Here is a 13,431-nt window from a genome sequence, read left to right as displayed (position 1 = left end):
AAAATATTTCTTATAAGCCTTATAATTAGCCTTATATATATAAGTAAAAATTTACTAGCGTTTTTCCCTAATAATATATTATAGGTATTTTAAGAATGTAATGTTTGTATTTAAATACAATACACGAAAATACAATATAATATAAATATAATATATAATACACTTGTATTTACTTTATTTATAAGAGCTTTATATATAATAGCTAGTCTTAAACTTAAGGTCTTAAAGAATTAACTTATTAGAATAATATATTAAAAGAATAAAATTATACGCGTTTAATTAATTTATTTATAATTTACGTATAATATTATTATAAAAACCCTTAACTTTAAAGCTATAACTTAAGAGTTTATAAGTTAATTATTAAATTATCTTATTATTAAAAAAGCTTATTTATTATATAAAGAATACTTTATATTATATAATCTTATATAAAAAGCTTAAATATCTCTTTATAAAGATTAAAGAGAAATATATAATTAATATACGTAAAAACCTTAAGAAAAAAGCTAATATTAAAAGTATAAATATTAATAATTTATTACTCTTATATAAAAAAAATTAATTATTAGGTAATTAATAATCTATTAATAGGTAAGTTCTTTATTTAAAAGAGTATAAATCTTCTCTATACGTATTTTAGGTCTCTTTATAGTAGTAATATTACTCGTACACAGGTAATCTGCTTAAAATGCCAAAAATCACTTAAACCGCCCCTAACCGCTGAAATCACTTAAAATGCTAGATGTGGGGTTGTGGTAGCAACTGCGGACCTTAGCTAATGTGCGACCGTAATCGGCCTCTCCGTATTTATGTACCAGTTGACTCCATACAAAGGACGTTTATACAGTATCACAATGCGGGGGCAGGCTTCTTCTACTACTGAATTCCATCGACGGACCAAATACAGCAAGTGGTCGAAGGAGAGATTGTCTACTCATGCAAGATTTCGTCCCGCCAACGTGGGCTTTTAGAAGAACCAGGCCGAGACACTCTGATTAAGCTTGTGCGCAACGGAGTCAGCGAGGTCTACCGGGTCTCGATCATGCCGTTTAAGGACGTCGGTAGACACGTGGGCAAACGCGCAGCTCTCCCGAAACGCTTTCAAACACGGACGCGAAAAGCGCAGCATGACCTCTTGCCATGACAGGAAGAAGGGCCGGCTGAAAAAATAGAAAAATACCTGGCACGCCCAACCTCTGCGCGCTCCTTGTGTCCTCCGCCTACACGTGGGATTCCATTTGTGTGTGATTGGCGAGCCTGGAGGTTGATCTCCTAATGCAGCGGGACTGCCAACGTGCCGACTCAAGCCCCCCAAGCCCGCATTAAGCTTAATTGTAAGCCTGAGATTCGCTCATTGGATAGTGACAATTCTCCGTGCTGGAAAAACTCGTCGCTACTATCGGCTTGGCTTCTTGGCTCACCAGAAGCAGACACCGAACGCTGAAGGGCCGTCAGCCGTTCAACCACATGAAAACGTGGAGTGACTTGCGGAGCACACAGAGGACGCAATGGAGGCCAGTACATATAATAGCATTTGCTCCTCCCTGGTGGACAGAAATCGTATCCGTGTCCAGTCGTCAGTTTCTTTCCTCAGAGCTTACACTCGGGCAATTCGCGGCTGCAAGACAAGCTCCAGACAACAGACAACATGGTGCTCACCCAGTACACGTACGTGTTTTGTCATCGGCACTGGCTTTGCCTTGCTCGAAGCCTTTAACACGGTGCAAGTATGTGTGATTTGACCGTTTCTTGGAAGTGTGCCCAGAGATTTAGCTAACACGGGGTTTACCAATAGATGATGTCGCCAATGCCTGGGCGACCAGCGTGTCCTCACGGTCTGTGACATACAGACAGGCCATGGTCCTGTGCCTTGTGTTTGAAATGCTCGGTGCTTTGACTGTAGGTGCCCGAACCGCGTCGACCATCAAGAATGGAATCATCCCTCTGTCAGCGTTTCAGAATAACCCTGGCGTCCAACTACTGGCCTTCACATGTGCTGCTGCTGGCGCATCTCTCTGGGTTCAATGGTGTACTCGACACTCAGCCCATGTCTCATCTACCTACTCTCTTATTTCGTCCATTGCCGGTGTCGGTGTTGCCACTGTTGGTGCTTCTGGCGTCCAGTGGGGATGGAATAATGGTAAAGGTCTTGGTGCCATCTTTGCCGGCCTCGGCATGGCACCGGCCATCTCTGCCTGCTTTGGTGCCATTATCTTTATGCTTATCAAGTTGGTTGTTCACGTTCGAAAGAACCCCATACCCTGGGCTGTTTGGACGTCGCCCTTCTTCTTCCTAATCGCTGGTGTTATTTGCACACTTTCCGTCGTCTATAAGGGCTCCCCAAGACTCGGCCTGGATAAAAAGCCAGCTTGGTATATTGCCGCCGTCACTCTCGGAGTCGGATGGGTCTGTTCGTGCTAGCTGCAATCTTCTTTGTGCCATTTGTTCATGCCAAAGTGCTCAAGAAGGATTACACAGTTTCATGGAAGCATGCCGTCTACGGCCCTCTTCTCTTTAGCCGTCAGCCCCCAGAAGATGCAGTGCAGGCCAAGGTACCCGACTATGCCGTCGTCCAGCACGGTGAAGTTAGTGACGACAACAGCCAGTCAGATGCGGGAGTCTTCGACACCAAAGGGGCGTCCGGTACCGTCACCGATGGCGAAAAGCCAGGAACACCTGTGCAGTCTGCCAACAATGTTGCCGAGAAGAAGCTCATCTTGGCTGAATGCAATCAACAAGGCTACCAGAGGCTCATAGCCGAAGCAAGAGAGCGCCACCACGCCAAGCTCAGGAAGAGCCGTGGTCCCCTTGGCTGGGCGATGCGGACACTGCATGCTAACCCCATGGGCGCCGGATCTCTTTATGAGACTCACAATATGATTGCTCTCTGCAAGCGTATTCCCGCTATGGCGGTTGTTGCTCTTCTCTATGGTATGCATTATGACATTCATACTGCTCAAGTCGGCATCGAGGGCACCCCCGAGGGTCGCCGCATGCAGCGCGTTTATGACAAGGCGACGAAATATCCTGACGAGGTTGAGTACCTGTACTCGTTTGTCCAAGTCATTACTGCCTGTACTGCCTCTTTTGCCCACGGCGCCAATGACGTCGGTAATGCTGTTGGTGTCTGGGCCGCCATGTACTCCGCGTGGTCCACTGGCAGGGCCCTGACGTCCAACTCGCCCGTTGAGCTGTGGCAGATTGCTGTTATGGCACTGACCATTTGTATCGGCTTTATCACGTACGGTTACAATATTATGAAGGGTAAGGCATATGCTTCCCACTTTCTGGCATCCCGCACACAAGGCGCTGACAAGTTTCTAGTCATGGGTAATAAAATCACCTACCACTCACCCAGCCGAGGCTCCTCCATGGAGATGGGTGCTGCTATTACAGTTCTCGTTTTCTCACAGTATTCGCTGCCGGTTTCGACATCCATGTGCATTACTGGAGCCACGGTTGGCGTTGGTCTCTGTAACGGCACCTTGAAGGCGGTTAACTGGCAACGAGTTGGCTTGCTGGTCTTTTCTTGGTTTATGACTATTCCCATTGCAGGCTTGATCGGTGGCTGTTTGATGGGTATTTTACTCAACACTCCTCACTTTAATAATTGAGTGGCTGGCATACAAAGCGTTCTGTTTTTTGAAATTTTTAATTTTTTTTTTCAGCCTATCTGGGTTGTTCCGTGGCATATATATACATATGACTCATCATCTCTCATCTTCTTTTGCCGTGTCAGTGGTGTGTCTTCTGCATATTGATTGCCGCTCAGCGTGAAAACCAAACCGGATAGCATTGGGCTGTTGGGTTATCACTTGCACCCAGCTCGATTGTAACGAAAGTAGTGAAATGTAGTGAGAGCATGGAGCGTTTGTTCTCCTCCATCGATCTATGATCGCGCGGGAGCTATGGACCTGCAGAGTGGACCACCCCAGAGCCGGTAATGGGCTGCAACACATAAGCCGGGAAGCCGGGAAGCCGGGCGTGCAGAGGCGTTGTGGTACAGCGGTTTAGTAATGACGTTGATGAGCTTGCCAGTCCAGGACTTCTCAACTGACCTGTTTCTAGACTCTCCGCGCCACTGCCAACCACGCAACCACAGAGTTTAGCCGGCGTAGCTGACCGTTGAGCGGTGGAGCAGCCTTGTTGCCTAAGGCACCTTCAGGCAGCGATGTGCTCGAGTCCTGGAAACCCCAGCCTTCATTCACGACATTCAAACATGGACTACCGAACTGGCGTCGTTTCATTCGTTTGACAACAACTTGAGCTTGATTTCATTTCTTTCTTCTCTGGATATCGGGCATCGTTCTCTTCATCACCAAGTGCACTACTAGCTCCAGCTTGGAGCAGGATGCTTCGGTGTGCGTCGACTAACATGAAGCACATTTAACTTCAGGGAGCAGCCAACGGTCGCCACATGATGCTCGGTTTGAAGACATACTGGCTCCAAAATGAATGCCACGCCATCGTTAGTGAAAAGGATATCGGCAACTTCGGCGCAACTGAGTTGGCAATACAACCACGAAAGAACGGATCTGTCCCAAAGCTCCCGAAGCCACTGGCTCTCGATAATGCAACGTAAGCCCTGTGCGCAATGACTAGCGCTGATCTAAGATGCCATTTCAGGCCAGTGAAGCTGCACGTCCAAAGAAGGCTGCGATGTGAGCTGTGTGCCGGTTCCAAATATATAGCTTGTGGATTCTATCTTGTATGTTTGCAATTGCGTCTTTCCCCTTCTCCACCCCGAAAGTACAAGGTGCTGGGAAGGCAAAACATTTCTACTCACGCTCTGCCAAAGACAATGCTACTCACCTTTGCGTTCCTCTTTACGCTAATAGAGGCCTCTGCAATGCCCAGCGAGGTTTCACCTGCGTTGCCTGCCGGATGTTACAAGCCCTTGCCTCAAGGCCAGTTCGCTGGAGGAGTCTCTACCATCCATGTAACAAGTGATGGGGAACGGCGCACTTTTCTCCTCTCGATACCTCCGGAGTACCATTCAGACACTCCCGCTGCTGCCGTTCTGTCATATCATGGTGGCGGTAGAAATGCCGAGGATCAATTAAAGCTGGATCAATTAACAAATCCAGAGTTCAACTCGGCTGCGTTTGTAATCTATCCACAGGGGATTGATGTAAGAAGATGCATTTCATTTCATCCTGCTGCTTCAATTCGGTACGAGAAAAATGCTGACAAGCACAAGGAAACATGGCAAGGCGTTCCTGGCGCGACGAGTGACGATATCCTGTTCACATCCGATATACTTGACTATGTTCAGTATCGGTATTGCATTGACCCTACCCGCATATCGGCGACGGGTAAATCGGACGGTGGAGGGTTCTGCAATCTATAGCCTGTGATCCGAGGCTATCTAGCCGCGTCGCAGCATTCGCACCTGTTTCCGGAGCCTTTTACATCCACTCGCGACCTTGTAGGCCCCAAACCGTGGAATTTTCATGTCGTTCCAGCAGGGCGGACGTGCCCTTCCTTGAGTTTTCACGGTGGCAAAGACAAAGTCATTTCTTATAAAGGTGGTAGTCGCAAGAAGGAATGCCTTCCTTCCATCCCACACTTTATTCAACAATGGGCCTCCCTCGATGGGCTGGGTATCGACAACACCACTACCCGCGTTTCTCAAAACACTGTTCTCTACACTTTTGGGCACGGGAGCAAGGCTGGACTGGTCGAGCACGTCTATGACTCTGCTATCGGCCACGATTGGCCAAGTACGGTTCCTAATATCGACAATCAAAATCCCGGTCATCATGTCGCCAGTTTTAATGCAACCCCGATGATCCTGGACTTTTTTGCGAAGCATCCTTTGAGCCTTGGCCTTGGCCAACCTCCAGAAAGACGCGTTCAAACAAGGAAGACTCTGATGTCTAGTGGCGCTGAAGACGAAAAGTTATATCATCAGAGAGTGCTAAGAGAGTGATTTACTGGTCTTGGCAGTTTTAATATTTGTTACCCAAGGTGCTTTTTTTCTCCGCTTATATACTAGCTAATACTTGAGGCTAAATTATTTTCGTGTTCATCCTCAGAACAAGTCACGGCCGCATCCTCCTAGCAAATTTGTTTTTGCTTCTCCTCATCATGGTCATCCTTGCGACACCATCTGTCTGCGAAGCGCTTGTTTGTGCATTTCGCAAAACGCACCCAGAATTGCGCTCATAGCCTTGATCTAAGCAACCAGTAGGTCAGCATAGAAGCATCAGTGCTTCAATAATGTTCATTGCTGTACATTGACCAGCCCGTTACTACATATTGAGTCTCCCCGCTCAGCAGCCGGCTTGCTGGTCGTGATTTAGATATTGGCGGAGGTTATTTGGAAGAGTGCAGATCGGCCGATGTCAATGATGGTACCCAAGGCTTTGTCTATCAAGCCATCATTTTCTTCATTTGCAACGATGACTGCTTATTAACGAAGCTGGGTGAACTCATCTTCGACAGCGGTGGGTCGACTCGACATGGAGGCCAAGCGGCGAAATTCGACACAGTTATTCGCCAGGAGTTATACTCGAGAGTTACGCCGGCTCCTTGGTAACTTCCAGCATTGATGCGAACCACCAGGATTTCGTCAACTTGTTTCGAGTTAATCATGATTTGAAGTGGTGGGGATTGCTTATGCAGCATAGAAATCTGGCGTGGTTGTTGGCGTCCTCCGTGTTCCTAGCCACGCGGTGGTCCGTGGGGGAGAAGTTGAGTGCCTACAACTCCTCAGTGGTCGGTGCAGTGTCTATTAAGACCTGGATTCACTCTTGTTATTAATAGCAGTCTTCTAGTTTCCATCTAGATGACCAATTTACATTGGCCTTACCTACAACCAAGAGGATGTCACAGATGACCACTTAGGATGGTTTAAGCCCTGTATTTCTGTGCTTGCCGAGTTAACTTCTGGGCCTATTTTCCCGCTACTCCGAGTTTTTATTGGCAATAAATTCCACGAATGTACATTTCATTTATACATGTCAGAACAGGCCTTGCGTATCAATTAGGCGCCTTTCAAGGGACGTAAACGAGTCTCAGCAAGGAGCAGCGCGAAAATACATAAAATGGCATCTTACGAGAAAGAAATCCCAACTCTTTCTATTCACAAATGTCGGTCTTTAAATGTAACGGTACCACCTACCACCATTTTTGAGAAGCGTCACGATCCACATTAGAGCCGCAGTGAGTTTCACCGTTCAAAACATGATGGTCAAACCAACCGTCCATGAAAGTTACCTGGAAGCCGGCCTTGGCGTAGGCTTCACTAAGAGCCTCGGCCAGGATATCCTTTCCTCCGATAATCGGCCCCCACGGGTTAGGTGCCATGTATTGGCGGTTGTCGTAGACGACGCCGTTAATAGTCGCGGGATGCAGCGCCAGCATGCGCCGAGTCTCCTCGTCGCGACTATGTAGATGGCTGCCCTCCTCAGCTGCCTCGATGATGTTCCTTTGTCTGAGTCCTGGCGGTTGTCTTTCCTCCGGTGCCCTGGGTGGCGCGTCTGTGCAGTTGAAGCCTTTGTTTTTGTAGTAGAAGAGACTGGAGATCCGAACAATGTCGTCGTCATTAATGCCGGTTTCTCGCTTTATAATGTTGTGTTGTGCTTGATTCGGTCTGCGCAGTGCTGGTTGACACTGTCAAAGTTGGGAAGGCCAAGCACGCTCCCTATATTATTGGAAGGAAGACAATTCTCAGGGTCGTATGACTTGTGTTTGCGAGGCATGGCTTGCACCTTTCCATGGCCGTCTGCCCGTGCCTTTTCAAGGAGGCTCAGTCAAGGTAGGATCATCCACGGTCATGATCCACCCTCGCGAATTGTTGGCAGGGAGGAACTGCATGTATTCATCGGCATGTCCGACTGAAAGCCGGTCGTGGTCAAGGTCGTCGATGGGGTGCTGGGCTTCCTGAGCCTTGAGGAAGGACAGCATTGTCGGTGTTTTGCTGTTGTGTCGCCCCATGACTGCTCTACCAGCAGGGTAATTCTTGCCGCCGCACGAACACGGCGGGATGGTCTCGAGGTTTCCCATGGAGTCAATGGTCGCAGGCGACTCAGGGGTTCCCGGAGGGGAAGTATTGAAGAGCTCCCACGGAGTCAGACCTCAATTCCGAGAATACCCTGCGGCCGGCACCGCGCCACGACTGGCTGCTTCTGATATTCACTCGCAGGTACACGGGGCCTTCGGGGCCGGGCATGCTGGCGTAGCGCGGCTCAAAGTAATCCTGGGTCCAGACGTCCCGCTCCCGAAACATGTAAACGGGCTTCTTGATTCCAGCCTGGGCCGTATAATTCGCAATCAAGGCCGCAAACTGCGCCTGCTCCGGGCGGCCCATGCCGGCAACCGTGAAACTTGGTCCGGAGCTTCGAGATGATTGTGTGTCAAAATTGGTGCCACGCGAAGGGCAACTTGATCAGGACAAGTCTCCCCGTCATCAGTCAAGTTGGAGTGAACGGGACTCTGCCATCCCACTCGTTGGGTCGGCGGACATCTCGGGCATCGATTCCCAGTTCCAGACCAGTTCCCAAGGCGCCCCCCCGGAACTCATGACTGCTATCCATATAGGTCCATTTATCATTGTTCTTGTGGAAGACTCGGACCTTCTCAAGGGCATATTTGGCAGAGATGGTAATAGTACCCGTAACAGAGCTGGTCAAGTTGTTGATGGGCACGGTGCGAAGCGGAGCGAGGTACTTTGGGTTGCGTAGAATGTCATCGGACGCATCGCGGCATTCTGCAAGGCCATTTTCAGTCGTTTCTGGTCGAATTTTTTTGCGAGCATCGGCGGTTGGTATCCACGATGTTTGGCAAGAATAAGGCGCCTCGCTCCTCGGTCCAGGTGGCCTATCCCTCAACGTCCGTCTTAGCGGTGACATCTACGCGTCCACCTCGGTTTGTGTCTGCCAGAATGGTAGCCTTGAGACCATGACTAGTAGCCGCAGCGGCGAGTACTAGAACGGCCGTTTTGCCGAGGGAGTGCATGATGGTGGTGGCGGCGAGTTCCACCAAGATTATAGACTGAAAGAACGATATATAAAGAATGTTCCAGTGCTGGTGATGAAGCCATGGAGCACTTCATGATTGGCCGGATCTGTCATCCCTTCATAGTCCATGTTCTTCTTCTGACTGAGTAGCCATGTTATCCAACTACACGAAGATTCTTTCATTGTATTGGGCATGGTGGCCATGCAGAGGTTAATCCCCACCGGCGTGGCAGAATCCATGCTGTGCCGAGGGTATGTTCAGTTGAAGGTCATGCGGTTCAACCGTTTCAGGAGCATTTCTATATTGCCGAAAGAGTGCTCTTATCAAGTACAGCTAGCCGGCTAGGCACACAAAAGGCAAAAAGTTGGAGTAAAGAGTTGAGATCTACAGTCAACGGACACCAGCCACCCGCAGCACACCCTGGCCTCCTCCGAGTCACCGTACGATGCTACACATGTAACGTGGCCAAGGCCTGTCGAGAAAGCAAAGCCAGTGGCTGTCGTCCTGGGCAAAGTTGTTGCTCACGTTTGCAAGAGTCTTTCATCGAGGTGAGCCACAAAACGGAGCCAAATGTCTATGATTTATTCAGTCGAAGTATAATAAATCGGTACGTGTTTCTTTCTCCCATCTAGCTTTCTTCATGTATGGCAACCATGGGAAGAGTTCAGCAGAGTTCCACCTTTTCGTTGTCAATTCTCCTGTTACCCAACAAGATGCCTAGAAGCCCCGATAGGGAGTTTAGCAAATGCTAGAGCGAGCCAAGAAATGGCCAACGGCATTAGAAAATCCCTTCATGTCAAACCCGTATATTGGCCACGGGTACAGCCTACCAGTTGAACAGCGTATACGAGTATATAGAATTGCGATTGGACAAGATTACAAGACACGAGTTGGCGCTCAACGACATAGCCAAGGTCATGAGCCGCACCGACGTTTTAATTGAGGCTGTTGACGAGGCTGAGTACATTACATAGGCACTCAGTCCGATATGTGAAATGCTCGGCCGCCAGACCATAGCCGTGAGCCCTAGTCCGGACACCGCCCACAACGATGGTGCCAAGCGGCTTCATGAACAGTTCGCGGGAAGCCTGAACACGAGATCTCAAGGAAGCACTGTTGTTCTCCATAACAGAGCGGCATTAGGCAGGTCGTGCAAGGCCGAGCCAGTTGCTCCAAGCCGCCAATGTGGATGGCCATGGCGATCCGCCCATTCAAGGTTTAAGCATCTTGACAAGATCTATCAAAAGTACCTCTGCCAGTGGATTGTTCTTTGCATGGCCGGCGCATAGACCTCTTGTAGACAAAGGTCCACCATTGGTCATCGTCTCTGGCTTTCCTGCTGTCAAACCCATCTAGCAGGGGACACACGCATGTCGGGCGCGCGATATAGTCCTGGTGGAAATCTCCTAATAGGGCAACTGTCAATCTATGCTACATAAGAAGTTCCTACATTTTGTCTCCGTCCTTTGCCCGCCTCAGCTCTTTTTCAGTTGTACTGTTGAGTGTATGAGATTGGTACGTGGCGGAGGGGACCGAGTGCGAGTCTTGTTTCAACAAGCAGGTGATGATGTCCTTCTTGAACCAAAAAGAGCGTAGGCTGGAGCCCGCTCCTCCGGTAGCGCCGGATTTGCTTTGAAAGAGCCCGTCTTAGCACACATGGGCGAAATGGATAGATTGTAGACAGCCGGATGCGTTGGAGAATCGTCTTTCTCTGGGCCGACTCTAGCTAGTCACCCCCTTTTTGTGTTTCTCGGCAGTAAATTACTTCCCGTTCGCGCCCATCCTCCTCCTACAACAGAGGCGTGAATCCATGTGCCTGGTAACACTGAACCAACCAATACACTCTCTCGTTTGGAGGGCCACTGAAACCTGCCACCAAACCCAGCGAGGGAGGTCACGTCACAGAGGTGATATAGTACGGACACTTTAATCTTTAAAGCTTACTCAAAATGCCTTAAATAATCTAGAGCGTTGCCTCATGGGCGCTGGGCATGAGGCGGACTTGCGAGATGTTTCGAAAATGGTCGGAAAATAGGAGTATGGCCAGGAACATGGGCCGACCACCGTTTTCATCTGGCCATTCTTCCGGTCCGGAGTATTATTGCCTTCGGTTGACTCTTGACCGAGTATAACCGTAAACCTACATGATTCGCGGGTAATTTCATAAATCGACGCCTCCAGCCACAAAGCCATGTCATGAAATGGGAAAAGTGCCGTGCCGGAACTTCTCCCCGTCTCCATAAAAAGCAAGCTCCCTTGAAGACGGCAAAATCCATCTCTCCACTGACCGTCGCCGCCACACGTCTTGATACGCTGTCATTCAATCCAAGACCCTTTGGCTGTCCCCTGTGGCAATTAGTAGCACAAATCAATCACATCTCTCCCCGGGGCCGGAATGTGGAGTTTGCGCCACGGAGGCTTGACATGTCTCCCAGCAGTATTGGATTGCCCTCATCTAAACCTCTTTTGGCGGGAAAGGTCGACATGGCTGAGTGACCACGTCGCGAACGAAGGGTTGATCGGCCGATGCCCTGGCCATGTGGCTGTAAAATGAAAGACTTCCAACGTCTGCATCAGCAGCTCCCAGCTCCTTACCATGTACATAAAGCCAAGATTGCAATTTGCGACTTTGCAGATGCATCAATGATCAATTCACGTTGCCCGACACGCCGTTCGCTTTGCTCGCCATGACGGGAGTGCATTGATTGATGATGCGATTGCCATTTTGGGCCATTCTCGCCGGCGCGCCGGCGCTCCTTCCCTCCGTCAGGGCCGGACCCAGCACCGGGCTCCCGGCGCCATCATCAGATTCATCACCGTCGTCGAATTCAAGTGCAAGCATCACCGCCAGGCTGCCATCATGCGCAGTAAGTTCCCAATTGCGCTCTCCACGTGTCAAGGGACGCGGCCAGCTGACGCAACACGCCAAAGATTCCTTGCATTGCCTCTGCTGTTGCGAATTCGACCTGCTCTCCCGACGACATCGCATGCCTTTGCGCCGACGAAACCGTGAATGAAGAAGGAGCCATCTGTGTGAAGGCTCGCTGCTCGTTCTCGGATGGTCTATGTAAGTATCGTGGTTTCTGCGCCTTGTGATGTAAACCGGGGTCACAAAACCCCAACCCTCTGTGCTGTTATCCTTTTTTTTTTCTTTATAAAAAAAGGAGCGAGAAATAAAGCAAGGAAAAAGCCAACTCACTGGACATCGACAGCTACGAAAAATGCCACGCAGACAGCATGCCACGCGCCAGTCCGAGACAGAGCAGCAGAGTACAACAGCACCTACATCGCACTCGGGGTCGTCGCCATTTTCATCACAACAACACGCCTCGTGTTCAAGCAATTTTTCCATCCGGCCAGGGAGCTCGGCTCGGAAGACTGGGCCATCCTCGGCACCCTGGTCATCTGCATCGCGGGCCTGGCCATCGCCCTCGGTGGCATGACGGCCAACGGACTCGGCAGAGACGTCTGGACCGTGACCGCCGCCCACATCTCCCGGTCCATGCTCTACTTTTACGTCATGGAGATTCTGTACCTGGCCGGCACGTCGCTCGTCAAGCTCAGCATTTCGCTCTTTTACCTGCGCCTCTTTGCCGCGACTGCCGGGCCGGCGGTGCTGCGGGCGACGGTGGCCTTCAATGTCCTATACGGCTTGATCTTTGTCACGGGCGCGGTCTTCCAGTGCACCCCCGTTGACTACTACTGGAACCAGTACTTTGACGCGGCAGAGGGCAGCTGCATCAACATGAACCTGTTTGGGTGGCTCAATGCCGCGATCGGCCTGGCCATTGACCTTTGGATGATTGTCCTCCCCATGAGCCAGGTGGTTCCCCTGAGGCTGCATTGGAAGAAGAAGGTCGGCGTGGCCATTATGTTTTTCCTTGGAACCTTGTAGGCCACCAACGTTCTTTTTTTCTTCTTCTTCTGTAACATGAGTTGTTGCCAGCTAACTGATTGCCAGCGTCACAATCGTGTCCGCGTTGCGGCTACATTCGTTGATTCATTTTGCCAGGTCGGATAATCCGACGTGGGATCAGTGGGCAACGGCGTATTGGTCAATGATTGAATTAAACGTCGGCATGATCTGCAGCTGCCTGCCTACGCTTCGGCTCATCTTGGTTCGGCTCGCTCCCGAGACTTTTGGCTCCAAGAATAGGACGCGGTACCTCCGAGTTTAGCTCGCGTGGGAAAAGTTGCCAGCCGGCACAGGATTTCACGTACCGAGGAAGAGACGGACTTGCGACGCAGATACATTGTGGACGTGGAAGAGGGTTGAACATGGAATGACATTATGTGGTGCTTGGCGTGTATGTAGAAAGCTAGCTTGTCCTCTGGTACCATGTCATGACATTGGCGTCTGGGCATATATTTAAGAAACAAGAAGCTGTCTGTAAATGCTTCAAGGCGGGGCCATGGCAATTATGCATCAAACCTATTCACAGAAAAAAAGAAATTCGACGAGAT

General features: G+C 49.8%; 7 protein-coding genes across 7 annotated transcripts; 3 read left to right on the top strand and 4 right to left on the bottom strand.

Moving 5' to 3' along the window:
- Positions 1–1,860: 1,860 nt before the first annotated feature.
- Positions 1,861–3,617, top strand: J3458_021782 (uncharacterized protein; the record flags this gene model as incomplete). The annotated part of the gene is made up of 2 exons (XM_066122743.1): positions 1,861–2,413; positions 2,461–3,617. The coding sequence occupies 2 exons, from the start codon at positions 1,861–1,863 to the stop codon at positions 3,615–3,617; spliced, it is 1,710 nt and encodes a 569-aa protein (XP_065972305.1).
- A 477-nt stretch (positions 3,618–4,094) lies between these two features.
- On the top strand, positions 4,095–6,067 carry J3458_021781 (uncharacterized protein; the record flags this gene model as incomplete). The annotated part of the gene is made up of 6 exons (XM_066122742.1): positions 4,095–4,711; positions 4,802–5,134; positions 5,204–5,318; positions 5,472–5,726; positions 5,953–5,973; positions 6,042–6,067. Exons 1-6 carry the CDS (start codon positions 4,598–4,600, stop codon positions 6,065–6,067), a joined length of 864 nt encoding a protein of 287 aa, XP_065972304.1. The 5' UTR covers positions 4,095–4,597.
- Positions 6,068–7,125: 1,058 nt separating this feature from the next.
- Positions 7,126–7,709, bottom strand: J3458_021780 (uncharacterized protein; the record flags this gene model as incomplete). Its single annotated transcript, XM_066122741.1, has 2 exons — positions 7,126–7,610; positions 7,673–7,709. 2 exons carry the CDS (start codon positions 7,707–7,709, stop codon positions 7,126–7,128), a joined length of 522 nt encoding a protein of 173 aa, XP_065972303.1.
- A 37-nt stretch (positions 7,710–7,746) lies between these two features.
- Positions 7,747–8,013, bottom strand: J3458_021779 (uncharacterized protein; the record flags this gene model as incomplete). Its single annotated transcript, XM_066122740.1, has 1 exon — positions 7,747–8,013. One exon carries the CDS (start codon positions 8,011–8,013, stop codon positions 7,747–7,749), a length of 267 nt encoding a protein of 88 aa, XP_065972302.1.
- A 22-nt stretch (positions 8,014–8,035) lies between these two features.
- J3458_021778 (uncharacterized protein) lies at positions 8,036–8,317 on the bottom strand (the record flags this gene model as incomplete). Its single annotated transcript, XM_066122739.1, has 1 exon — positions 8,036–8,317. The coding sequence occupies one exon, from the start codon at positions 8,315–8,317 to the stop codon at positions 8,036–8,038; it is 282 nt and encodes a 93-aa protein (XP_065972301.1).
- A 103-nt stretch (positions 8,318–8,420) lies between these two features.
- On the bottom strand, positions 8,421–8,858 carry J3458_021777 (uncharacterized protein; the record flags this gene model as incomplete). Its single annotated transcript, XM_066122738.1, has 1 exon — positions 8,421–8,858. One exon carries the CDS (start codon positions 8,856–8,858, stop codon positions 8,421–8,423), a length of 438 nt encoding a protein of 145 aa, XP_065972300.1.
- A 2,817-nt stretch (positions 8,859–11,675) lies between these two features.
- Positions 11,676–13,426, top strand: J3458_021776 (uncharacterized protein; the record flags this gene model as incomplete). Its single annotated transcript, XM_007817508.2, has 4 exons — positions 11,676–11,834; positions 11,899–12,034; positions 12,180–12,858; positions 12,929–13,426. The coding sequence occupies 4 exons, from the start codon at positions 11,676–11,678 to the stop codon at positions 13,143–13,145; spliced, it is 1,191 nt and encodes a 396-aa protein (XP_007815699.2). The 3' UTR covers positions 13,146–13,426.
- Between the last annotated feature and the right edge of the window lie 5 nt (positions 13,427–13,431).

Source organism: Metarhizium acridum (assembly GCF_019434415.1).
Source record: "Metarhizium acridum strain ARSEF 324 chromosome Unknown scaffold_586, whole genome shotgun sequence".
Taxonomy (NCBI): Eukaryota; Fungi; Ascomycota; class Sordariomycetes; order Hypocreales; family Clavicipitaceae; genus Metarhizium; species Metarhizium acridum.
Note: the sequence above shows the minus strand (reverse complement) of the source record. Positions and strands in the feature narration are given on the sequence as shown.